The sequence below is a fragment of the Falco peregrinus genome, chromosome 4 (assembly GCF_023634155.1).
Source record: "Falco peregrinus isolate bFalPer1 chromosome 4, bFalPer1.pri, whole genome shotgun sequence".
Lineage (NCBI taxonomy): Eukaryota > Metazoa > Chordata > Aves > Falconiformes > Falconidae > Falco > Falco peregrinus.
This window is the reverse complement of record NC_073724.1, coordinates 120,573,182-120,600,027: the sequence shown is the minus strand read 5'-3', so window position 1 is coordinate 120,600,027 and position 26,846 is coordinate 120,573,182. Positions and strand designations below refer to the sequence as shown.

At 49.3% G+C, this 26,846-nt stretch overlaps 1 protein-coding gene across 9 annotated transcripts in view; it reads left to right on the top strand.

Moving 5' to 3' along the window:
* The window catches only part of STIM1 (stromal interaction molecule 1), a 106,333-nt gene that overhangs the window by 747 nt on the left and 78,740 nt on the right, over window positions 1–26,846 (top strand). For 3 of the 9 annotated variants that reach the window (XM_055801259.1, XM_055801257.1, XM_055801258.1), the window contains exon 1: window positions 3,182–3,559. In XM_055801259.1, coding sequence (XP_055657234.1) covers window positions 3,451–3,559 — 109 coding nt within the window. In that variant the 5' untranslated portion in view covers window positions 3,182–3,450. Of the gene's footprint in view, window positions 1–1,512; window positions 2,330–2,747; window positions 2,807–2,879; window positions 2,977–3,179; window positions 3,560–26,846 lie in introns of those variants that run through there. The other 6 variants (XM_055801256.1, XM_055801255.1, XM_055801253.1 and 3 more) reach the window with 6 other exon arrangements.

Here is a 26,846-nt window from a genome sequence, read left to right as displayed (position 1 = left end):
GCGCCTCGCTACACCCCGGCCCCCCATCCCATCCCGGGCTGCGGGACCTGCCCCCATTCCCATTCCAGCCTGCAGAAACCCCCATTCCATCCCAATCCCATCCCAGGCTGTGGGACTCCACATCCGCAACACAGACTGCAGGGCTCCCCCTTCCCCATCCCAGGTTGCAGGACCCCCATCCCATCCCATCCCATCCCATCCCATCCCATCCCATCCCATCCCATCCCAGGCTGTGGGATCCCCCAACCCATCCCATGCCCATCCCGGGCTGTAGGACCCCCCATCCCATCCAGTCCCGTCCTGTCCCATCCCGGGCTGTAGGACCCCCCATCCCATCCAGTCCCGTCCTGTCCCATCCAGTCCCGTCCCATCCCATCCCATCCCGTCCCGTCTCATCCCATCCCATCCCATCCCCATCCCATCCCATACCCATCCCGGGCTGCAGGACCCCCCATTCCATCCCAATCCCATCGCAGGCTGTGGGACCCCTCCTTCCCCATCCCAGGTTGCAGGACCCTCTATTTCATCCCATCCCATCCCATCCCATCCCATCCCATCCCATCCCATCCCATCCCATCCCATCCCCATCCCATCCCACCCCCATCCTGGCCTGCGGGACCCCCTATCCCCATCCCATCCCAATCACATCCCCATCCGGGGCTGCAGGGCCTCCCCTTCCCCATCCCAGGCTGAAGGACCCCCCATCCCCATTCCCATCCCACACTGTGGGACCCCCCAATCCCCATCCCAGCTGTGGGGCTGGGGGACTTGGAGGCCGCAGCAGGTCTGGGGCAGGACCCTCAGCTGGGGTTTGCCCACCCCCCCACCCCCCTGTGCCCTGGCCCCGGGCCGCGCTGCAGCAGGCGGGGGTCTGGCTCCCAGGGCTGGAGCTGTGCCTGTCCCCCCAGGGCCAGGCTGGGGACAGGGCTCGGCTCGGGGACAGGGATGAGGACAGGGACAGGCTGGGGTAGCCCACTGCCAGCCCCGGGGCCCAGGAGCTCTGGGACACCTCAAGGCAGAGGCAGGGGTGCATGGGGGGCTGAGGTGGGGAGCCCACACCGGCCATCGAGGCTGCCTAGGGACATGGGAGGGAGGGCGGCCCCTGCCCTCGGGTCTGGGTGGGGAAAGATGTGACCGGGTGAGGGGAGGGGGGGGGACCTGCTGCCCCAGAGGGTGAATGGCAGGGTGCCAGGGCTGCTGCAGGGGCAGAGCCCCCCTTAGGGCAGCCTGCTCCTGCGGGGTCAGGGCCAGAGGAGACCCAGGTGCTGTAAGGGTCCCCGCAAGGGCCAGGTCCCCCCGCAGCACCCAAGGCAGCACCCGCTGCCCGTGAGGGGCCTGGGTGCCCAGCCTGGGGCTGGGGGGGTCTCACAGGGGAGACGTGGCTGCCCAGGGATGGAGGTGAGGCTGTTCTTTGAGGGGCAAGTGTACCTGTCACCGTGCTCATCCCAGGGTGTGTCACAGCCCCAGGGGCTCCTGAGGGACCCCCTGCCCACACCTGGGATCTTTTTCCATGCCAGCACGGAGAAAAAGGGCTGGGACCTGCCTGGGACCCCCCTGCCTGGCACTGCCCGCTCACCTCCGTGGCCAGGCCTGTGTTCCATCCCCTGCACCCACCGGTGCTGCGGCTCCCCTTGCAGCACCAGCCCTGCATACTGGTCCCCCCCATGCTGCATCCCAGTCTCCCTGCCCTGCATCCTGCATCCCGGTCCCCCTGTCCTGCATCCTGCATCCCATCCCCGTGTCCTGCATCCCAGTCCCCACACCCTGCATGCTGCATCCTAGTCCCTCTGTCATGCATCCTGCATGCCAGTCCCCTTGTCCTGCATCCCGGTGCTCTCATCACTCATCCCGGGGTGGTGGCGCTGGACACTGCCCGGCTGGCAGGCGCCTGATCCAGGGCCAGGGCTGACACCCCTCAGGGCAGCGGGGCAGGAGCAGGATGGGATTTTGCTTCCAGGGTGGTGGCTGCAGAGCTGTTTTGGGGCCAGATCCAATCTCTGCAGGGAGCTTCACTTCTAGGTCTGGTGCCAAGGGAAAAGGACATGTGAAACCTCAGCCCGCGACCTTCCAGTCCCCCACCACAGGCTGGGGACTCTGAGCGCTGGTGGCTGTGGGCCCCAGTGGCACTGATGGCAGTGGTCCAGCGCCAGTGAGCAGCAATGCCTCCAGGAGCAAGTGGCCCCAGCGGGGTGTTGCAGTTCTCAAGGGCTCTCAGTGTGGAATCCCGGGCCCGGCTGCGAGCGACTACGCTCAGGCATCAAAATGCTCTGTCCTGATAGGCTGGGGTGCTCCGATGTGTCAGGGTGCTCCAGCAACCTGGGATGCTCTGGTGAGCTGGGTTCTTCGATGAGGTGGGGTGTTCCAGTGGGCCAGGGTGTTCCGACGACCTGGGGTGCTCAGATGTGTCGGGGTGCTCCAGCAAGACGGGATGCTCTGACGAGCCAGGATGCTCTGACATCTGGGATGCTCTGACGAGCCTTCCCCGGGGCTGGAGGCAGGCTGCAGCCAGTAAGGTCACCCATACAGGCATTACTCACAGCTGTCCCTGCTTAGCTTCCTCGCCGCGCCACGGGCCCTCGCCCAGCCTGGGCGTTCCCCGCTGCGCCCGCCAGAGGCCGCTGCGGCTCAGCGGCGGGCTCGCGGAGCCCGGAGGAGGTGGGGAAGGAGGGGGAGGAAGCTGGAGGCGTGGCTACCTGCCCGCCCCTGATTGGTCTTGCAGCGGGGCGGCCCCGCCCCGCGGAGGGCCTCGCACGGCGGCGGTAAGCTCCGCCCCCTGTCACCGTGCGTGCGGCGGCGGCAGGGCCCGGTGCGCAGCGGGGCGCGCGGAGCCTGGGAGAGACCACCGCTGGGGGGCGGGGGGGGGGGGGGGGGGGGGGGAAGCGGGGCTGGCCCAAGAGAGATCGCGGCGGAGGGGGGTGTCCCGGGAGAGGCCGCAGCTGAGGGAGAAAGGAGCGGACCGGGGGAGGTTGAGGGAAGGTAGGCTTAGCCCGGGAGAGCCCGCTGCTGGACACGCACACACACACACACACACACACACGGACAGGGCTCTCCCGGGAGAGCCCACTACTGCGGAGCGGGCGTAGGGTTGTCCCGGGAGAGCCCACTGCTGCGCGGGGGGGTGGGCTCTCCCGGGAGAGACTACTGCGGGGGGGGTGGGGTGCTGCTGTTTCCGGGGGCGGGCGGGGGCTGGTGCAGTCGCCGGTGCCGGTGCCAGCTGCCCGTCCCGGGGCAGCGGGAAGCCGCGCTTAGGCGGGAACACCGAAGAATAACCCGCAGTCCCTCCCGCAGCTGGTGACGGCCGCAGCCCCGGAGCGCGCAGCCCGCTCCCGCCTAGGCGGTGGGGTCCGGCGGGGCTGAGGTGAAGCGGGCGGGCCCGGCAGCGGCGGCGGCGGGGGCCGATGCCGAGGAGGAGCTGACAGCGGCGGGGGAAGCGGCGAGGCAGACGCGGAAATGGATTTACGATCGGGAGTGGCCGTGTGGGTGCTGTGCGGCTTCCTCCTGCAGCAGGGCCGGGGCGAGCGGCCCCCCGGCTCCCACCTGGACGAGACCGCCATCGCAGGTGAGACCAGCCGGTGGGGCCACCCCTCACCTCCGCTGCCCGGCGGCTCCCGGGGCCGCCGCCGCGGTGCCGGGCCCCCTGTGGAGCCGGGCCCCCTGTGGAGCCGGGCCGGCGGCGCGCTGTGCCCCGCAGCCCCCGGGGCCTCCGGGCAGGTTTCCCTGCGGAGGGGCGGCCAGCCCGGGCACTGCGCGACGAGCCGGCCCCAGTTTTTCAGGCTGTTCCTGGGTTTCTTGGGCAAAAGCTGCCGCGGCTGCTGCTCTGGTTCGGAAACCCGCAGCGCTCCGGGCAAGGGTCGAAGGACCAAAAATAATCCGTGTTTATTTTTGTAATGGACTCCAGCTATTCGCTAATGGGAGTGTTTTGCAGGGAGTTTTGGGTCGTGAGTCCGTGTGTTCAGAAAATGCCAGTGCGTAGTTTTTTACTTTTAAAATTTTCTAAGGCTATTCCCAGAGGGGCGGGCAGGCAGCGGTCTGGGGCTGGGGGATCCCAAGGCTCGTGTAATCCCTGGCACGGCCCCGGCTGGCCCTCTGCCCTCGCCCTGCTCGGGGGGGTGCGCAGCCCACCTCTAGACCGTGAAAGGCAGAGGTAGCAAAAGGCAGCTGTTTTGTTTTCCCCCTTATTTCCCTCCCCTTTGCCCCAAAAGCCAACATTCCGGAAAAAAAGGAGAAGCCCACGCCCCTCTGGGCTTGCATGGGTTTCCCCCCCAGAAGCCAGGCTTTGGTGGCACGCTGCTGCCAGAGCCAGCCCAGGCAGAGGGCCAGAAGTCGGTGAGACCACCGTGGGCACTGGTGGCTGCTCTGTGTCCTTGTGAGAGTCCCTGAGGTCAGAGCTGGGAGCCTGCTCACGAAACGTGCTTTTAATTGTCGGTAGGGAAACAGAAATCCTCAGCTCCGTGCCTTTTCCTTGCAGCAGCCTGGAGTTCTTACATGCAAAGGAAGGCCAGGCTGGACGGGGCTGGGAGCAGCCTGGGCTGGTGAAAGGTGTCCCTGCCCCTGGCAGGGGGGGGTTGGACTTGGATGGTCTTTAAGCTGCCTTCCAACCCGAACCATTCAATGATGCTATGAAAAAACCTCAGTGAGCTGTGTGCAGTGAGCATTGCAGGTGAAGAAATAAATTGGTTTCTGAAGGGAAAAACTGCTGAAGCTGAAGCGCTGCTGGCCTGGGTGCAGGCCAGCCCAGCTAAGCACAACTTTCTGCTCGGCAGCAAGTAGAGCTTGTCAGCATCTGAATGGATCCGGACCTCCACTTCCTTCATCCGCAGCCTGGATCGGCTCTGGAGGGTCCCGTCTGCTTGCAGGCTTCCAGGAGGGATAACGTGCCGGTTCAGTGCAGTAGAAAAAGGTGGCGAGCATCTCTGAATCCTGATTGCAGTGGGGAGGTGCCGTGTTTGACCCTGCGTGGGTGCAGGGCTGCTGCCTCACAGAGCTTTTCAGGCTGATATGTTGGCAAGGACCCCGGGACCAAAGCTCATGGAGGGTTTTTGGTTGGAGTGGAAGGTGCGGGTGTGGACGTTCAGGTTAGTACAGATGAAAGTTGCTGCAGCAGTGTTGTTAAGAAGGCATTTTTGGCTTTGTGTACAGAGCTGGTTGGTGAGAACAAGGCAAGTCCCTGGAACCTTGGTATCAGGCAAACGATCGGGAACTCGGTGTCTGATTCCTGGGCAGGCAGATTGTTTCATCTGGGCGACGTGATGATTTATGCGAGTTAACTTTTTTCTCTTAATACTGACCGCATGCTAGCTGTTCTGTAACAAGTTGCTTTCTACATTCTTTTATACGTGATCCTAAATCCTTGGGCCAGTTCACATCCAGTCTGCTCCATTAAGGAATCTGGATCTCTGCAGTCCTTCTGAAGCAAGGTTTATGCCTCCAAGGAATTTCCAGATGAGTTATTTTTGGAGGCCCTGCAGAAGTGTGGCAGTCCTGGTGATTCAGCTGCTGACTTACTCTTCTCTCTTGAGCAGAGGCAGAGCAGGCAGGGAGCAGTCCAGAGACCTGGTCTCTAATAAAAGTAGGTGCTACGGGTGGGCTTTTCCTGCAAAAGAGGTATTTTTCACAACTGGTATGTTCTAGTTACTTCTGGGTTTAAAAACCTGCAGAGAGGCACGTGGCACCTTGCAGAGGAATAGCGGCTTACAGGTTGAAACCCAAAATGTGCAGATGAACGCAGTCAGGAAGGGATTTGTTCACTCCAAATGCAGCTAGTTTGCACTGTAACTGCGGCGTGTCCCTTGCTGGGGTAGCTGGGAAGTTTGATGGTGCTCGCTGCTCTCTGCTAGCACAGCTTAGAAGTCAATGCATCCTCTGAGATCACTTGGCCATTTGCTTTTTAGCTTTGAGAGCTGTTGCTTGCAGTTAAGTGCAGCGAATATCCCCAGACAGCACATGATGCTTTCTCTTGTGTGTTCCCTGCAAGCAAAAAATGAGGGTTGTGCTGTCTGCACACATCTATTGTAGCACAGGCTCTTACTGTGAAGCAGACGTAGGTGTTGGATGGATTTCTGAAAGTGAAAGTGTTCATTTCTGACAGATTCTGGAAGTGAAAGGGTTCTTTTTGATGTGAGATTTGTGGGGTTTGGGTTGTTTTTTGGTTTGTTTGTTGTGTCTTTTTTTTTTTTTTTTTTTTTTTTTGACATGCCATGATTTTCATGATAAACCATTTTGACAGCACCGGTCACTTTTCCCTGGAACACTGAAATTTTTCAGGCGACATGGGGAACTGTTGTTTGCAGAAGAGCAGAAGCATGAATTTTAGCAGTGTTGGCTTGTTCGGCTGGGTTGCTTAGATTCCTGTGCACACTTGAGGGATGCATCAACATACTTTATCAAGGTTTAGTATATGTTTCTGATTCCTAAGTTTGTTTGTTTGTTTGTTTTTTAGGTAAGGGTTTGAAATGAGTAGTTTTATCCATGGAGGAAAATAAGAGTTGGGGACTGAACTCCAGGAAAAATCCTGGCTTTGACTTGTTCCAAGACAAGCGTTGCTAGTGAGTGCTTAATCTTTAATCTTTTCCTGCCTATATAAATTTGGTTATGCTCAAAAGCACAGGAGCTGTTTCTCAAGGCATAGAAAGCAAGACGGAGGTGGTGCGTGTTTTAGAGCCAAGGGCAGCCAGTCCCACGGTCCGAGCCTCAGAGCAGTGTGGATCCCCAAAGGTGCTTGACCTCCTGAATCTCCCAGCAGCCTATTTTTGTGCTAAAGCACATGTTTCAGAAAAACACGGTGTCATGAAGAAGGCGGTCGGTCCCCCCGCCGCCGCGCAGGATGTGTTGACAGTCACCCTGCCGTTATTGTTTTCACCCGCTGACGGTTATTTTTAGCATGAATTTGTCTAGCTGCAGCTTCCAGCCCTGGGATCTTCAACATACACCCCCCCTCTAAAAGGGGCAAGAGAGGCTCCTCCTGGCCATGATTACAAATACTACTTTCAGGTGGTAGGTTTTTTTCCCCCCTCTTTGCAGTTACTTGCTGTAATCTGTCAGTTGCCTAAGCCTAACCTATTGAATGCAAGTTTTGTTGGTTTTTCTGCTGGCAGTAGTCCATATCAGAACGTCATCTGGGGTTATGTCAAATGTTTTACATAAGTTTTATGTGTGTTGTCAGCTGTTTTGGTCAAATGTTTTTAAATTTTATTTCAATGAAAACAGTAGGCTTGCTCGATAGCCTGTTTTTCATTAAATTGCGTTAACTGTTACCAATGAGGTTGTTTCTGATTTTTTGCTTGATTTACCTTCTGTGCAGACCAGCCGCGGGTGGACAGGGAAATGTCATTGCTGCAGCTTATGCTGGGAACCTTCAGGTTGGGCTTCAGGTGTGCTTGTAGGAAATCCAAGGAAAACTGACTGTGAAGGGGCTGGGATTTGGATGACTGGGATTCATTCCTGGTTCCCTTAACGGTGATACTTTTCATCTTTAGCTGTCTGCTTTGCTGGATTCATACCTATTCTGTCTCCGTACAATAATACGGAAATCATAGAAGTATACATCCTCCTGAGCCTTACTTTGTTGTATATTGAGATTGCTTTCTGTGGCCTGAGATCCGTAGGGATGCAAGGCTGTATCTGCCATGCTCTGCCTGTGCTGGAGGTGGTTTGGGGTCCTGTTTTGGTCTGGCATCATTTAGACAGATTAGGGATCCTGGTATGGATTTTCCCTGTCTCTCTTTTCTGCAGCAGTTAAAAAATGGGCTCTGGGCAGCGAGGTGAGAGTGACCCATTTTCTGGGTGATGTGTGCCCAGGGGGCTGATGAGGGGCTGGATCCCCTGGGGCAGCAGTGGCTCAGGGAAGGGTTTGGCATTGACCTTTGCCAAGGCACAAAAGCTCCTCTTCCCTTTGCCATTCTGCCTGTGCCTGCCTTTTGCTCCCCTCTCTTGATTCCCTAGTCACAAGATTTCTGGAGTTGTCTTTGCTCTTGTTCAAGTGGTGTTTAATACACAGGATTCTCTCACCCCAGCCAGCGGGGGGTGGTTCGTTGTGTTATCAGAACACAAATTATAAAAATATTCCAAAAAAATGCTTTTGATGGTATCAAAACAAAACCCGAAAGCACATGCTCAGATTATTATGTTTGCCTGTAGCACGAAGAGTCTAAGCTACACAGAAGAGCAACATCAATGTTTAACAAAGTAAGTGTGATGGAGAGCTATAACCAGAAGCTTTTAACTAGTGATTAATTTTATAGGGGGCACAAAAAAATTTTTACTTTCTGGATGAGGATGCTGTGTCCAAGCACTGCAGCCGAGAACTCCTATACTTGTCAAGCTAAGATGCAGGGGTTTATTGAAAGTTAATCCCTGGCTGCAAAACCTCTAGCTTGGAAAGTGATCGGTTTTGGACTTTGAACTTGCAGTGAAATCTTTTGACATATGAACAGGTTGTGGTCTTGGTGTCTTTTGAAAGCTCGATGCAGTAATCTTGCAAAATGGGAAGGCAAACGGATGGTTACTTCTTTATCTACCAATTTAAATATTATTGTTGCTAGTTGCTTAGTTAATGAAACATTATGTTAGTGCATTTATTTCACAGTGCTGATGTTTACGTCACCTACCATGATGCCAAAAATTCACATTTGCCTTCTGTTCCTTTGCCAGAGCCTTTGATTTCATCCATCGCAGCAAGTAAGATGCTTTTATGAGTTGCCCTTAGAAAAAGTCTTACCAGTTGAAGTCAGGAGGTCAGCATAAAATTGGTGGTGTTGAGATACAAGCAGCTAATTGAGATACTGTTGATCTGTCTCTCTCTGATGTTCATTAACCTCCTGGTGGTGTGGAAGAAGGACCGCTGCAGGATTTCATCCCCTGTATTAGCATGCTGGAAACCTCTGAGTCCTCCTGCGACCTGCCCTGGATCGAAGCCTCGAGGAGGTACATGACCCAGCTTGTCAGAGCGCAGCAACCCTGCAGTAACTCTTACAACCCCATCTTTCCCACAGACCTGTAGGAGTTAATGAAATGCAGTGACCTGCTATGCTTTTCTTGCTTTATGATTAAATGCTTTTTAAAGGAGTCTTTGTCTCCAGGACTTTGCTACTGTGCCTTTTGCTTTAGCTGTAGTTAATTCTTTCTAGGTATGCACTTTCACTGAGTTAGAAGTTGCACGTGTGAGTAGCAGTTTTGGGCTGGGCAAGGGAGAACAGTTCTGAGAATACTTGGAAAACTCTGCCAGGAAATAGCGTTCTTGACCAGTTTGATTGGAAGCCTCAGTGGCTTGCACAGCCTTTACTTTGTTTAGGAACGAAACTCTTCTCGAGGAATCACCACTCGTGAGAGCTGGAGAAATTGTCTTTTTGGCATCAGACTGTGGCCTCGTGTAGAAGAGGAGCAGGGCTGGATGGGCATTTGTTTGGGCTGGTAGTGCTGCTGGGGGGCTCCTGGCTCCCGCCTGCTGATTCTGTTCCCTGTGTTGGCCCAGAAACTTGGAGCAATGCTCAGCTGGCTCAGAGAGTGGATTTTTTTATTCTGTTTAAAAAAAATTATTTATTTATTAGTTGGAAAAGCAACTTTCTTTCATGCCTCATGTGCCTCGGGTAATACTTTCAAACGGGGCAGCGCTGCTGTGGAGCTTGCAGTGCTGCTGCTGGGGTGCCGTCTGCTGTTGTGGGGCTGGAGCGCAGCAGCAGAGGAGGTGAGCTCTCTGGGGTATTTGTTTTCTCAGGAGTTCTGCCGGCGCAAATACATATAAAGCTTATGTTCAGACTTCCCAAGCTGCCTTGCAGCTTTTTCCCTCACCCCATCTCCGTGGGAGAGAAAAACCTGATTTTAACTTTGACTGCCTGGAAGGCAAAGGCAGGGGAGGCTGAGCAGGCGGAACACAGACCTGAGCATCAGAGCAGGCAGCCAGGGAACCGCGTGTTGTGGTCCAGAGATGCCTGGAGGAGAAAACAGATCTTGCAAGTGGCTGGAAACAGAGGCTGAATGTGGTTGGTGAGCCTTTTCTGTGTCTTCATTGCTGAATCCTCTTTTTCTCAGGGTTGCACCTTAGAGCCACCCCCATGTCTCTGTCCCCTGTGGTCTATGGCAGTCTGGAGCAGCTTTGGCTGTGCGGGGCTGTGCCATCACACAGTGTGGAGCAAGGCGTAACTCAGGTTGCTCCCTAACTGTGCAGTCCTGGAAGGAAGGAAAAAAAAAACCAAAAAAACCCAAAAAAACCACAGCAGACTTTCTTTATATCCTGCTTCAAACTGTGCCTTTTGGTTTGGCCTTTCCTGAAGTGATGCAGGGATATGTGTGTACATGTGTGCACACACAGGGAGTCCGAAGCAGCAATCCTTCTCTCCATCCTTTCCTCTCAGGAGGGAGTGAAACAATAAGTGGGTGATGAAGCCTCCTGACATCCCTTATGGTGTGGCTGGCAGGGTCTGTGATGCTCTGAGAGTCTTGGTGAAGCAGAGCATGCCTCATCTGAAAGGGAGTAAGAAAGAGGGGGGAAAAAAATTTGCTTTTCTGTTGCCTGCTCAGTTTGTGCTTGGCTCATGGACTGCTTGGTGTACATTTGTACATCATAATACTGTCCTTGCTAAGTGCTCTTGCCTCCTCTTCCTCCAGGCAGGGGACATATGTCTGTCCGGTGCATGCTGTGCTTTAGGCTGATACCACAGGGGAAACTGTTATCATGCAGTGAGTTTTATTTCAAGATCTGCCCGGTTTTTGGTTGAGGGGAAGTAAAAGGGCATCCTGGGGTAATTCCACACGGATTTGTTTGTGAAAAGGAGAGTGTATGAGCAGGTGATTGAAAAGCAAAAGTTTCCCCGTGAGGTTTTTCCTCTACTCCTAAAAGTTCTTTTGCTTATTCAGTTTGGAGGCTGCGCTCATTAAGAAAAGGTGCTGGCAGTGGCATTCGTCCCCTTGTAGTTTTCCAAGCCCAGGGTTCTCTCCAGCTCTTCTGCTTTCAACTGCTTGAATGTAACCAGCCTTGCATTTTGTATTTGAAAGTCCTCATTGCACAGCCTATTAGTGTTGAAAAAACCTGTTTACTTAATTAGCTTTGCTTTAAAAACAAAGCTAGATAGGGAGAAATAAACTTCTAAGCAAGCAGAACAAGCTGGAGACGGGGAATCGTGGTTCTTTCTGGGCAAGCTCTGGGATTCCTGCTGTAATGAACCTTTTGTACTTGGTGGGGTTCATTTTCCCTGGGTGCTCTGGTGGCGTTGAATCATGCTGGGGATACCTGCTGAGGCAGGAGCATGCTGGAGATGGGAGACAGGGCTTTAACCGCTGTTGGGGTGAAGGTCTGCAGTGTGAACTGGGAATCCCTCTGGTCCACAGCTTGAAAAGGAGATTTGACCATCCTTCATTATATTATCGTCAAGTGCTATTAATAACGTGGCTTTTTGACCTCTTATCTGTGCTCTCCCTGTTACAGGGTACTGCCATCGGGACCTTTTGTCTCCTCATCTCCTGCCCCGAGGACGTAGTTTGCTTCTGCAGTTTGAGATGTGGTTTATGTGTCTGTAGGCAGTGGCTGTCTAGCTGACCTGTTTGCCGTGATTCGCGTGTGTGATCAGATCCAACCAGCTTGCTCTTCCAGATTAATTTTTCCTTTACCTTCATTTTAATCAGCCCCTGCAGTCCTGCATGATTAATTTTCTGGCACCTCCATAACTCCGGTTCATTTTTTAGCAGTTGATGCTGGCCCTCTGGTAGGCATAGACGATGAACTCTTTAATTAAGCCATTGCTCTGTTACTCCCACGGCACATGCGAGTCTTGAGAAGCTCCTGCTTCTAACTGTGAGCCTGTGTGTTAAAAACCATCATTGTGCCAGCACGGCTCACCTAGGAGTTGAGTGTTGGGCACCAGGGTGGGAGTGTTACCAGTGAATTGTTCTTTTAACTTCCTAAAACTAAATAAATACTAGCCCCTTGGCACCGACCCCTCTCTGGCAGCGGTTGTGTACTGAGGTGAGCTTTTCTGCGCTGTCCTTGCTGCGGAGCCTGGGAGCCGGGTGATAACCGGAGCGATGGCACAGCTTTGACCAGCCAAAATATTTGTTTTTACTGGCAGTTACAGGACGAAGTACCCACCTCTACGATTGATACGAAAACAGTCAGAGGAACATAAGGAAGTCATTAAGATAGCCGTGCATGTTTTTGTATGTGAATTGTCTGTACTTGTTTGTTTGATCTTTATGAAATAGTATCAGGATGCTTGTTTGTTTGGATTATGGACCTATTTTTAAGTAACCTATTTTTTCCACTTTGGAAAATGCATTAGCTTGCTGTGTATCACAGACATCTGTGCAGGCTGACTTTGGGAACCACTGAGTGTCCCTTGAAGCTGCTCTCTCATCAGCGTGAGTTGTTGCTTCTTCGCCTGGCAAGTATATACATTGCTAACCTTTGCTATAAGAGATGTCTGCAGGAGCCACAAAGGCAAATAGAGTGCTTCTTTGTAAGTGTGCTTTATCCTACCAAGGAGCTTTCTTTTATCTTAATTGCACTGTCCCTTCACTTTCGGGACTTGGAAAGGACAGGTGGCTTTGGTGATCCCAGCCAGCCTTCTGAACATGGAAGCAGTAGCAATCTGATAGGAAATGGTGATGTTTGTTAACAAGCACACGCTCACACCACATGTTTGCTGAAAAAGACACTATTTTTGTAGATAAGTATTTCTTACATCTTTTTCCCTGAAGGGCAGAGTTTTAAGGTCAGTTTAATTCATTCCTTCAGGTTTTGAGCTCTGGTGCCTGAAATTCTGTGATTCTCAGAGGATAGAAATAATAATAAACACGAGAACTCTAAGAATGTTCCTCGTCTGAATTACAAATGAACAGCTTGCTTGTTTGAACAGTCTGCCCCTTTGCTAGTCAAGTTAAGCTTTGTATTGCAGGGAAGGGAGAAATAATTCAGGATTAAAGCTGCTAAGCAATGCGTATGTTTAGATTTGTAAGTGCGCCAGTAGATAATTAATGTGCAAGTAAGCCAAAGAAAACATTTTTTTTTTTAACTTGATATAGAGAGATGGATGCAGGATAAAACCTGAATTTTGGTGGGGGGAAGAAATAATTTCTGGAAATACTATTTTCCAAGTAGCTGCTATTATTAATGCCGCCCAGGTGTTTTTCATTCTAGCCGCTTTGTGGTTTTAAGGCAGAAATCAAGGTGTGTCATCTTGTGCTGGCCTGAAGGACTTGTGCTTATTATTGAAAAGCTCCAGGGTTTCAAGTATGAGGATAACCTCCAGAACAGTCAGCCTGTTGAAGTATTATTCCTTCTTAATCCTGCATGCGATGGCTTTTCCTACCTACCGAGGATGTCAGTTAGCGCTGAGGGCTGGTGGCAGTTGTTACAGCTTATTGCTGAAGGAAAAAAGCAATGTTAACAGGCTGTGCAGGTCCTTGGGGAGCCTTTAAGCTTTTTCCTCTCTGATATTTCTACAGCTGGATCAGTCTGACCCATCATTGGTGGCCCTGAGCTTGTAGGAAGTTAAATAAATTGGGAATAAAGCATTTATTTGATTAATGAATGGTGGTTGATTAAAGATCGCTGAGCATTTTGGAAAGGAGATAGCAATTTGCTGTTCCCCGTTATTTCACTGTGTATCTGAGGGGTATCGGGGCCGTGTTGGATGCAGGCAGCACCACAGCTGCTGAGCATCCCACAGTGTGGCATGCCTGGGATCATGCTGCTCTTGGAGGCTTCTTGTGGACTATGCCATTTCCTGAAGATTAGCACTCCATCTTTTATAGATAAACAGGTTTTCCTGTTTCTCGTTTGTGTTTGTTTTGTCATTAAGTAAAGAGGTGGAAAGATACATTTTTGGGGGCACTCTGTGCCTCTCTTATGCCACAGGCAGCAGGATGAATTCTACAAAAGCCTTGCTTACAGCTGTTGATATGAGAAGTGGGAGGTGGGATCCCCTGTTATTTTTTTTTTTTTCTCCTACCTTTTTTTTCTTTTTCCCCCTCCCAGGAAAGGAGAACAAATGTTTCATGCTCATGTGACTTAATAAGGGTGAGGCTCAACCCTATGAGTTTGTCTTTTAGAAGCTGTATCTTAATCTAAATGTCTAGTATTCCTGTGCCATCGCTGCAGAGATGGTTATCTTCAAATAGTTGTTTCATCTACCTGTATTAGATGGAAGAATTGCTCTCCAGAGGTACCTGTTCCTTTCTATGGGCTATAGAAGGAGCTTAAGCAGCTGGCCCTGGATGGACAAGGTGTCCCTTTTGCAGTGACGAGTGACATTGTCTTTGGACACTGCTTTGGAGTTCAGCTTTCTGAAGACGGCTCAGTCTTTGTCCTGCACCCTGCTTCCAGCTTGTTGCTGTTTGCTTTAGCGTTACAGTTTGGGTAAGTTGTCCAGCTGGTTTGTTTTTCATCTTGTGGCTATTTTCAGCCACTCAGCCTAACAAGGTGAAATGTCTGAGATGCTTTACTGTTCCCTGTGACCGTGCTATAAGGAGGTATACTGCTTCCCCTGGCAGGCTCCCTGGTGGGGGGGGCTTACCCCAGCCTTCTGGTAGCCGTCGGCTGTTTTCTGGCCATGGCTGTTTGCACTGCTTAGTCAGGTCTTTTGTAAGAACAACAGTCAGTCTTTGCACAGAGCTCCAAATCCCAGTGTTACAGTTGATCTTCTGAAACACTGTGGCCGGGTGTGCGGGGAGGATCCAGCACCTTGGCTAGAACAGACATAGCCAGGCTCTGTGTAGGAGAAGCAGCAGGAAAGCCCAGCGAGTAGTGCAGCCTTGCTGTAACTGCAGGGATGTGTGCAGTACCACTCCTGGTCCGTGCCAAGAGCATCTGGAAGTGCTCAAGGCCAGGTTGGACAGGGCTGTGAGCAACATGGTCTAGTGGAAGGTGCCCCTGCCCATGGCAGAGGGCTGGAATTTAATGATCTTTAAGGTCCCTTCCAGCCCAAACCATTCTATGATCTGTATGAGGTTGCCTGAGATGTGAGAGGAGGGGGACGCTTCACCCCACCTCTTCCTTAATACAGTTGTAAACATGTAATTTGTTCATTCTTGAAATTGTACTTGTGATTAACCTTTGGGGTTGGGAGAAACTCTCCGACCGTCATTGACACAGGTAAAATTAATTTCTAAACCAAACCCAACTCTTGCTCCTTGGTTAAAGTCCCAAGAGGACCTGTGAGCAAAGGTGGCTTCTCTCCAGTGTCTGCCAAACAGCTGCACTGGGGATGTCACTTCAGACTCCTCAGAGTTCCTTGCGGTCTCTAGTACATTTAACCTCATAATACTATACGATGTGGAAGCACTGGTCTTCCTGTTTCAAATGAAGGATTAAAGTGCAGAGATATCATTGTCATGCAGGAAGTCCTCTGGCAGAGCAGGGACTTGAACCCTCTTACAAATGTCAGCTTGGTGGCCCAGCCTGTGGGACATCCATCATTTCCTGGGCACTGCTTAAGAGGCAGTTTGTAATGAGGGAGTTCACCGAAATCTGTGCTGGCTTGTGAAGTAAATTTAGCACCTTGATGTCAATCTGTTCATCTGCTGGGTCAGCTACCTTCAGAGAGTCTCTGCAACACCTTCAGAAACATGTTGGGATGGAGAAGCAGCAAGCAGTTGTGAATAAAAGCATCTCCTAGGCTGTGCTGTGCTCTGCCCATCACCCTGCACTCCCAGTTTCACAGTGGGGCCTGACAGCATGCTGCTTCTCTGTCTGGAAGCTGACACCAGTGGTACTGGGCATCTCTGACCTGCAATACTTACGCTAATCTAGAAAGAGAATGGAAATTCAGCATTTGAATCTTAATAGCCAAAAGTAGGCTTCTTGTCTGTGTTAGCTCAGCAAATCGCTTTGTGGTGGTGTGGGGAAGTTTTGTTTTGGGGTATGACGTGTTTGGTAGCCAGCAAGGAGGCCGGGGTTGCCAGAGGCAAATTATGACCAATGAGGTGGTTGGCAGCTGCGTGTCCCTCCAGGATGCAGATTTCTGCGGGGAATGGTTTCCCTTTGTTTTGGTAACTATTCCATACCAATTTTCCTGGTCTTTCACAGGAAGAGGGTTTGCAGAAAACAGTTTGTGTTATGGATTTGAGCATTGCAGAGCTGGGCAGCCCTTTAAACGTGTGCCTGAAGGTCGGGTGTTCGATGTGATAGGGATGTGGCCTCCCATGGAGGTACAGCTCTGCTGCCATGTCCAAAATCCAGCTATCACCAGCATAATTTTTCTTATTTATAAATTCTCATCCACAGCAGCTTTAGCTGGTGTCTGGATGAGAACCGAAGGAGGAGTGAACAGTTGTTTGGCCAGCCTCCTGCCGGTGTAGCAGCAGGGATGCTCCTTGCTCCCGGCAAGCCTCTGAAAACAGGATCCGGCAGGACCACGAGGTTCCTGCAGCTGGCACGTGCCCAGAGGTCCTCATTTCTCACTCGTCCAGGCCTGTCTCTTGCAATTAAGTTTGAGAGCTGGCTGGTGGTAATACCAGTCTCAAAGATTAAAAAATACAATTCCAAAGAATTGTAATTAAAGCTAGAGAATGCGTTCTCTTCACTTGTGTTAGTTTTACTTTTAATTGCAGTTGTCTTCCAGCAACTTTCCATTATTTATTCAAAATGTAAATGAACAATTGTTACTACCATTATAAACCCATTTTACAGCCACCTTGTCTCCTGGTAGCGTTTGCGTGGGAACAGTGTATGTGGATGACGTGAGGTCTTCTTTTTTGATATTGCCTAAATTCTACTGAAATTACCAAGCTCCTGGTGGAAGGTTTGCTGACTTGGGGGGCAAACTACTACTGCAAATACAATTATATGGTTTCTTGGACATTGCACCAGAATAACATCTTAATAAATATATAAATTACATATTAATAAAAAGAGAAAACTTGCTTTGGAAAGCATGAAGGAAAAGGTTTTACTGTTCAGTAAAGTCTTTGTGTAAGTATTGGTGAAAGTGCACATGAAGGTTTCAGTGCAGAATGTGAGAAAGGAGACTTTAGTGGAGGGGAGTGCTAATACAGGATCAGGCAACTGCAGGAAGCAGAGGAGAAGAGCTCGTGGGATCTTTTCCCCTTTATGCTGATACTGGGACTAATGTTTTCTGCCTGAAGAGTTAAGAAACGATGGAGTATCTCTTTTTCTATTTAATGAGGTACTAAAAAAGATTCAGAGGAGTCCACACTTGTATTCCTGAAACACCTATGTGTTTGTGTTAGGATTTGGCAGAGAATTTTACTGGTAGCCAAAGTTACACCTTTAGTAAACAGAATTCTTTAACTTGAATGTAGCTGATGCTGAATAATGTATCAGCGTAACCCAGATCCAGTACAGCAGGACAGGAATAACTCAGAATTTTAAGCACTGACAGATTTATGGGTTTTTTCAGTCTAACGGATCCAAGTGCTACTGCTCAGATCCTGGTGCTGCCGCTCCCCCAGGCCCTGCAGAGATGGTGTCTGCCTGGGAGAGCTGCGAGGAATTACCACTCTCTGATGATGACATATTTTTTTTTTCAAAATGTAGATGTGGTGTAAATGTATAGTTCTTTGTAGGTCATTGTAAAGCAAGCAGTATTTTCACAGAGCTCCTATCATCAGATACAACCAGTTAATAAAAAAAGCAGCTCTATTTTCATCAGACAGCTGAAGGGAGGGAAGAGCAGCCTCAGCCCGCTGAGAGCAGGATGTCGCCTGACCAAAGACTGTGTCAGGCTGGAGGCTGCACAGAGGGAGTACAACCAAGCTGAAGAAGCTCCTTCTCCCTCAACGTGTTAATGTAACAAGGCAAATGGGTTGTGCCTGTGATGCGGTGGCCTGAAGATGAGCACTACAACTCTTCTCCGCTTCTATGGATGCTGTAATAGCTGGTAAAAAGCCCAGAGAGTAAAAGCTGCTAAAGCTGTGATAGTTTTGGCTTTGCTGGTGCTTCTGACTCTGATGCTTAATGATCCGCTGCCTTCGAGGTATGACTCTAGAAAATGGAAGGGACTTAGAAGAGATTTATCAGTAGCCTAATGATTGCTAAACTTAGTTGCCTGTTTCCTGGCTCGGAGTGTGCGGAAATGCTGTAGAGGTGATAGTTCTGCTGTTGGGAAATAAATATTACCAGCACATCCCGTGGCAATGGTCCTGTGCTTGTACTGGTCAAAAGGCTTTGGCAGGACAGAGTTTATAGGGAAAAAACCAATATATCCTTTTGTTTTTGTTGTTCAGTTGAAGTAGCCTGAAAAAATCAGGCAAAACTTTTTCAGCACAAATGTTTTCTCCCTGCCCCCTTCCCCCCCAAGTGAAGCTGAAGTCTTTGTTTTTGCCCAGTTTCAGCTGAAATCTTTGCTTCAATAGGACCAGAAGCCATTTTTGCTGCAGCTCCCCTGTAACTCTTTAAACAGAGCGGGTATGTTTTCCACTGAATCATCCAGCCTGTGTCCATAAAATCTTCATTCTTTACAGATGTGAGCAGGGCAGTCACTTGCTGTATTGACAGTGTCATTATAATTACCTTCTTTGTGTCTCTTTCTGCAAGAGACCAGATGCATGTTTCTGTTAGGGTTTAACTATTTTTAAGCTGTCTGTGATGGTAATAGTGTTCTTTTATTCTCTTCCTATTTGTACACTAATCACAATATTTTCAATTTGAATACTGAAAACTACTGTCTCAGGTTCGGTGGTTTATGTCATGTGAAAAGTCATGGTCCCTCCTATATGTGTTTCATAATAATAATTTTTTAAAATAAGTCAAGGCTATTTTTTTCTCATTTAGAAGTACATAACTTAAATAGCTTCTTCAATAGCTTCTTCTATTGTTGGAAGCTGTGCTAGTCTATAATTAACTTAAAATTAAGTGTTCTGTTTCTGAATACAGTTAATGGACACTGAAGTTGATTACTCATGTTGGTCATAAACTATTATAAGCTGCTGTTTGATTCAGCTTGACATTTCTATTCTGATATTTGATGTTTCAGCACTTGAAGTGCTTTGCTGTAGGGGCTTTAAAGTTCAAAGAAACCTTCTTGATAAGAATATCGTTATCCTAAGGAGATTGTTCTAATACATGCTATTCCCATTGAAGTGTGTCCAGCCCTTGGTATGTGTGTGGCTGCTGCTGGCATGGCCAGGAGGACACAGAGCACAGGCGCCAGTGAGGAGCGGGGTCAGGCTGCTGGGAGCATCTCGCCATGGCAGCGAGCCGACCTCGATGACCACATACGTCTCTTCCATTTCTAATTTCTGATTCGGTGGCCTGCCAGCTGTAAGCTGCATTGCAGGCACCCACACGTGTAGGAAGGTATGTGAGGGGGGAGGGCAAATAACTTCTGTAATCCCAAACCAAATATAAAGTTCTACTGGGAATCATTCCTTAACCAGAGGCTGGATAATGCTTAGTGACACAAGGGTCTCGTACCGTCGCACCTGAATTGTAAACCCATCTGCGTGGAGGATTTTCGGAATGCCGAAGAACAAGTCTGCTTAATTTATTATTTTGCCCTTCTCATTGAAACTGTGGGGCGAGTTTCTTACTGAATAAATAGTTATGGAAAAGATACTGTTTGTTCAGCTGAAATAATGACAAATGGGGTCAACCTCAACTCCAGTCTTTTGGAGTTGTGCCTGGGGTGGCTTTGAATGGTGATTTCCATCCTTGGTATTTATAAAAAAATGAAGAGAGATTGATCATGTAGTTTCTGTTGCGAAAGCTAGCTGGGAGTTCAGGAGCTAGTGATTAGATCAACTGTTGTGCAGGCTTAAATAGCACATCCAACACCTATCATACAGTGCTCGCTTTGCCAAGGTGCAGTAAAGTGCGTGCGTGTACTGCAGAGCTGTAATGTGGAGAAACTGTGTCAGTAATGCTCAGTCTCTTGAGAAGGCGGAAAGAGGATTTCCCTGTAATGTGCAAATGTGCGGCGTTTGCTCTGGAGGTCTGCGTTACCTGTAAGACTTGTGGAGAAAACAAAAGGTAAAGATAAATGATGCATGGGGTTGTGTGGTTTGAGGTGCTGGAACCCTGAAGGATGGAGGTCCTCCGAGGTGATGGTGCTGGGGTGCTGTCTGTCCTGAAGCCAGCTTCATGGAACACCCTGGCTACAGTTTTTGATTAAGGCATCTTTTGCTTCCTCTGGCATTTCCTTAAGTCGTGCATCCTCTCCAAATTACTGCTGGCAGGCTCAAACGTGGTGTTCTGTGGTCAAACACAGCAGTAATGTCTCTTGAGCTGTGCAGTGTAAGCCAAATAGGGGCTTTTAACCCAGCCCAGGGCTCCATGTACTGTGTTAACATGCTGCGTGTGGCTGTTGGGCCCTTGCAGCCCGCCACCCTGGCTGACTGGTGTTTGGAAAATTGCATCTCTTCTGTTTTAAGTTACCCTAAAACTGCATCCTTCTTGCACACCTCTGTGGGAGCATGGCCGTGTTTTGGACAACAGCATGTTGCAAAACCTGTGATACAGTCTCTCTGGTCTGCTTAGCGGGAAGCAGCAGTGCAGACAGCTAAATTTTGGCTTAAAAATGACAGGGAAGAAGGTGAGCTGTCACACTGTGGGTGAACCCTAATGTCTGGTCAAACCTACAAGGATGGGCCCTGTTTTCAGCAGCTGCTGTGCTGCCAGGTTGCAGTGAAAGCGTATGTGCAGGGTAGGCTGGGGGAGGATTAAACAATGCAATTTAACAAAGTCAGTGGAACCAGCTGCGATACCAATGGAGCTGTGCTAAGGAAAAATTTGGCATATTCTAGTTTCTTCCTTGGGTGTTTTACTTATACAACAACATTGCTTTAAAATGCTGAACATCAACACGGATTGCATCATGCTGAAACTCTTCCCTGTGTGTCCAAGATGAGGACCACGTCGTCCAATGAGTTGTCAGCTTGCCTTTTAAAGCCATTTTATTAATGTGAATAGCCTTGAAAGTTTTTGAAAGACTGTCTTCGGGGGAAGGAGCAGATGTGGGTTGTGATCACTCTGAAATCGCTGCTGTTCCAGAAAGCGCTAATGGCCATACCATCCTCTGATCTGCAGGCAAGCCAGGCTTGGGAGCTTGGCTCTTAGTATTTTTTCAAGCAAAGGGAGAGGTTTCAAAAGATGCTGAGCTGACTGAATAACAGCTTGCTGTTGCTGAGAAGAGTTTCCTCCTTCCCTCCTGCTTTTGGCAGCGCCTGCTCCTGTACCCTCGGCAGTTTGGTGCTCAGCAGAAGCAGTCGGTCTTGCACAGCCCTGGGGTGTGTGTGTGTGTGTGTGTCTCACTGTGGTGGTGTTAGGTCTGTGAGTGGGCTGCCCGACTAATGCTGATGAGGTTTGATCAGAACAGACATCTGTGCTTGGTGTGGACATGCAGGGCTGACAGCCAGCCAGCCTCGAAGTCCTCTGGTTTTGTAGCTCATAGGCGGCGACACAGGCATCTCTGGGTTGTGTTGCCTTCTGCTGCCCCAGGCTGAGTGCAGTCAGCACTGCTGGGACCCCTCTGGAATGAGGAGCCTCGTGGTTTCAGTGCCCTTAGTCACCATTCTGCTCTATGAAGTTTCTCTTTCCCTTGTCACCTACAGAAAAAACCCACTATTAAATTTATTATTATTGTGAGAGTACTTTGCAGGTGTGAATCTCCCCGCTCTGTCCTGCAAAAGGAGTGTTTCCATTTTCCAGCATTACAAATACCTGATTTAACCCGTGTTCCACAATGAGTCATTTCAAGACTTTTTTTTTTTTTCCCTTTTTTTTTCTTAGTAACAACCTTTATTAGTGAGATGGCATCAGCTCAGCTTCCAGCCAGGCAGGCCAGATTTACTGACAGCGTGGTGGCCACGCTCAGCAGCGCTGTGCCAGCATATGCCTTCCTGCACCTATGCAGCAGCACTGCTCAAAGTAGAGGTTTAATTTTTTATTTTGGCTTTGTGTTCGAAGATGGCATCTGTCCCTTTGGAGCAGAAAAATTATAATTTAGGAACGCCTGCCTTGTAACAGCATGCTTAGGACTGTTGCTGTTTGCAGATTCTCTGACATGTTTTTCTCCTGGTATACTTGCAGTGTGCTGTACTTGCATGCTGTCATCTCTGTACTCTTGTTACCCGTGACTGGGTTATTAAAGGGGGAGAGTACACCTGGGGACAGGGAAGCATGGCTCTGCCTCTTCCCAAGCCATCTGTGTTTCCTGCAGGTCGTGAGCGTGATGTTTTCCAGTGGTGGATCACCGTCAGTTGGAGGCCAGGCTGGCAAGTGGCTTCCTCCTTCCCTGTGTTGCTTCCTCTGGATGAGGGCTGTTTGGGCTTCTGGGGAAGCTGGCCTTGGAGCTGATGTAACCCAAAGTGCTCCTTCTTTGCTTGAGCGACATGTTTGGTTGGCAAGTTAAAAATTAAAAAAATCTTGTTTCCCTAATGTGAATAGTCTTTGCCTACTAATAAAGAGTTTTTATTTTAATTTTTGCCACCGTTGGTCCTCCTAGTTGCTGCTTTTTATGTTCTGCTGCACTGTGTACTGAGCACTGTCACCTGGCAGTAACTAGTCCCAGCACAAGTGAAGTACATGGCTATTAGCTTAAATCTTTTATGTCAGTGGAGATGTGCTGGGTTGTCTGGGAAAAGCCTGTCCCCTACCCTGTAGGGCTGCCATGGGGAGGTCAGATGGTCCCTCTTGCAGGAGGGGAGCTTTGTGAATGCTCTCCTGCAGCTTTTTGTGCAGAGTGATGTTGCTTTCTTCTTCATTTACCTTTATCCCTTGCTCTTTTTGTTACCGTTTAACAAGTTAGGTGTGAAATCTGGTAGAACTGGATTGCTAAGAGCACTTCCTAGGTAGTGCCCAACACATCCAGGATCTTGTTCTGGTATGGGGTTCCTGACTGTTGCTGTTGCATGCATGGAACTGAACTGGGTCTGCAAGCACCAAGAATAACAAAACTTGGGTTTTCTACAGATTTGTGTCATTGTAGAATGGTTTGGGTTGGAAGGGATCTTTGAACATTGTCTAGTCCAACACCCCTGCCACGGGTCGGGACATCTTCCACAGGACCAGGTTGCTCAAAGCTCCGTCCAGCCTGGCCTTGAACGCTTCCAGGAAAGTGTCCTTTGTTCATGAGCCCCTTCCTCCTTCTCCTCTTCCTCCTCCTGCTTTCCTCTCCCCATCTCTTTCCCTGTCTCACCTCGTGCTGCAGCTTTCTCCTCCACCATCTGATGGGATCATGGGTGGCCCATGTGTGCCTGCTGACCTCGGGTCCCCCCTTCACCAATGTCCTGAAGCTGGTGGAAAGCATTGGAGAACTGTATTTGAGACATTTCTTTGGTCGAGTTTGGGGAAGTAGGAGGATAATAAGATGATTGGAAAGCATTGGTTTTTTTCTGAAGAAGTCAAGGTAGCAGTTGCATAATGTTCTTGAGGTTTTTTGCAGAATGTCGTTTTCCTACTAGGTCTGCCTGTGGGTGCTGTGGCAGGCAGCATCTCACCTTAGGATGATGGCCTTGGTCCATTAAAGAGTTGTGCTCTTAAATGGGAGAGAAACAGTTGGCTGGATTCAGGAGGAAAAAAGGTCTTGTAAATGAGAGAACTTTTTAAGGTACAGAAATGTGTTTCCAGTGAGCTTGCTGGATGCAGCAGTGCAGTTATCCCACATGATGGTTTATTTGCGAGCAGCAGCTGATTCCTTCTTGCTGCAGGAAAGACACCCAGAGCAGAGTGTGTGCCATCTCTGAAAGGGCACAATGAGCAAAGGCTGTTGTTGCTGCGTTTTCTGCTCTCCAGAGTTTCTGTGAAAATTTAAATCATCAGTTTGTGGTAAGACACATGAGGGATAAATAAGGTTAAAACTGGGAGAAGCTGTCCTTGTATGGCAGCTTGGGAATGGTGCTGCCTCACTTGAACTAATTGTGCAGAAGCTTGTCTGTGAATGGATTACGGGGAGTCCTCAATTCCTGGGCTGTTGTGAGAGGAGGAGGAGGATGGGCAATGCATGCAAGAGGTCCTTCTGGCTTGTCTACGTAGGATGCTCTTCTTCCTGATCCAATGTGCTCCTTCCGCTGTCCTCAGAGTCTGTGAAGATGAGATGGATGGGACTTCAGCTCAGGGGCAGGGGATTCTGGAAGAAGGAGCAGAAGAAAAGGACACCACTGAAAAAGCCCCATGGCTCTGGAAGCTTTGTTTTGGTCCAGTATTGAGTATTGCCAAGATGTAGCTGATAAAGAGACTTGGGATGTAAGCCTGGTCTTTCGGTCAATTCTCTGCTGTCCATCTGATAAATGTATAAATTTCCGAAACCCTCCACCCCTGCCACTGCTGTTATTGGAAATCCCTTTTTAAATGCCTAAGGAAACTCCCCAAACTAATGAATTGAAAATTCAATAAAATGTAATGGGAATATATTAGCGTGACCCATCTCTAGCCAGAGGAGCTGTTTGGGTCTGAAGTGCTTCGCCATTGAGATGTCAAACCCTTGCAGAAATCAAGCCTTGAAAGGAAGGCTTGGTTGGATTGTTGGAGCTGCTGTCTGCAGTTCTGCTTGCTAGCCGAACCAAGGATAACCTAGAATGAAGAATTTAGTTCTCCAGTTATAGTAAGTAGGCTCACCTTTTCCTGTGCTTTCCTTCCTCTGCAGTGGGGAATGTAAGGCAGCAGTGCTTTGGACTGGAACTAATCTGTTAGCTGTGTGTTCTGTGTGCACCTGCTACGGGCTGCATGTGAAAGGTTTAATTCAGCAAGGGGTTAGTTTATCTCTGAAGCAATCACATTTCACTTAAAGTTGCTTTAAATCTTGTTCAGCACCTTTAGTTTGTGCTACCTACGTGGACAGGCACACTCGACTTTTAGGAGCAATCTATGGCTGTTTTTTTCTTCCTGAAGTTGCTGTGTTTATGGCTTATGTGCATCCAGCTGTGCAGGAAAACTGCTTTACAGGCTGCTCATGGTAGCTGGGAAGAAGTCAGCACCCGCTTGCAGGTGCATAAACCTAAGATGCTGTTTCTCTTATCTCTTTCCACATCCTGTTAAAAAAAAAAAGTAAGCAAGAGATAAGGGAGGAAGAATGAAAAGATAGTTTCTGTGAAGTGGGGGATTAACTACTCCCTTCCAGCATTATGAGCACAACTTAATATTCCTGAGCTAGACTGGGAGATGCCTGGTCCCCCTAAGCTGAATGAAATACTAATAAACAAGACACTGGTTCAGCCTTGAAGTGCAACTTCTATATAGAAAGCTCTTGCTAAAAAGGACTATCTTTTTCCTTTTAGAAGTGATTTTAATTTTGACAAGTTAGGATGTAATATTTAAAATCATGGAATCGTTTAGGTTGGGAAAGACCTTTAAGATTGTCAAGTCCAGCTGTTAACCCAGCACTGCCAAGTCTGCCCCTAAACCATGGCCCTAAGTAAAAGCAGGTCCCTAATTTAGGCAATGGGGGGACAGAGAGAAGATGGAGTGAGGCTCTTCTGAGGTTTGCAAGGATAGGGCAAGAGGGGGTGGGCACAAATCACAGCAGGGCAACTTCTGATTAGACATAAAGGATGTGTTTTCATAGTGAAGGTAGTTGGCCATTGAAGCTGGGACTCGGAGAGGTGGTGGAACCTCCAGCCCTGGAGATACCTGAACGCAACTGGATGGGGCCATGGGCAAGCTCATCTAAATTTGACTTGATTTGCCGGAGAGGTTGGAGCAGATGAACTCCAGAGGTCCCTTCCCGCTGAAGTGATTTACATGGCATATGTAATTGCTACAAATAGAGCAGATTTTTTTGCATGGTGTAATTGCTGCTCATCTGGTTATGCCCATATCCTTCCCTTGCTTATTGACATGTTTCATTACATGTTATGTCAGGGAGACCATTAGAAATGCTTGTCTGAATCATCTGGGAAGCCAAAAGGAGCACAGGGTCAAGAAGTTGCTTTATGGGAACTGTGCTCTGCAACCCCTGCTTGCACTGGGTCACCTGCAGCAGGTTGTCCTGTGCCAAATAATGGTGCCTCATCTTGTCTCAGTGTTTCCTGATGCCTCTTAGTTGTGTGTAATGGATGAGAGCAGTAGGAGTTGTATGCGTGAAGATACAAGGAAGTTACATACCCTTCGATATCCAAATAGTAGAACTATCCAAGTATTAGAAGTACAAGTAGCTGCAATGCAAAAGCTGCTTTTTGTGCCTAAGCTTGCTGCTGCTTGCAACTGCTTTTCTCAGTTAGACTGATGTGTGTCTACAAGGAATTGAATGTGAACCCAATTAGAATGAAGAAATAACCTCCAAATTTTGCAGATAACTTTTTGAAGCAGTCTTAATATTAGTAATAAGGATCAAATTTTAACAACAACAACAAAAAAAAAGCAGCAACAAACCAAACAAGAAAGTCAGACTGCCACTATTCTAGCTAAAGGCAAAAATCATGGGGTAGAGTGCATTTTTGACCTGATTTACTTGCATGTACATTCTTGTACTTCAGTGTCAGCTGATGTAATCAGTTGGGTTGCGTCACTGTGGGGATGACATAATTCAGGAGACAGTGACCTGCCCTGAAATAGCCTGTTTGAAGGAGAAGAAAATTGAGTTAGGAGTGTGAGTGATAAGGGAAAAAGTTTACTTTGGCAGAAATCTGTGGTTGGAGCAGGCTGGCTGCAGGAGCATGCGTGGTCCTCCATGATACGAGCTACTGCCTGCCCCAGCCCCTGCCTCACAGTGCCCTGTGGATGCTCTTTACTAAGTGTCCCACGGGTCCTGAAGCCTTTACTTTGAAGAAGAGTATTGCATGTTGAAGGATCACTTTGCCATAAGGGTTTATGAAAGCCTGTGCGCCAAGCGATGCTCCACTTTGCACTTCATGCTTGGCTTGCAGTTGGTAGTTTTTGAAATAACACATTGCAAGGGTGCTTTGGGGCAGCCCTTGGAAGCAGTGTTCTAGCCACCACAGCCAGTCTGCCCTGTGCCAGCTCC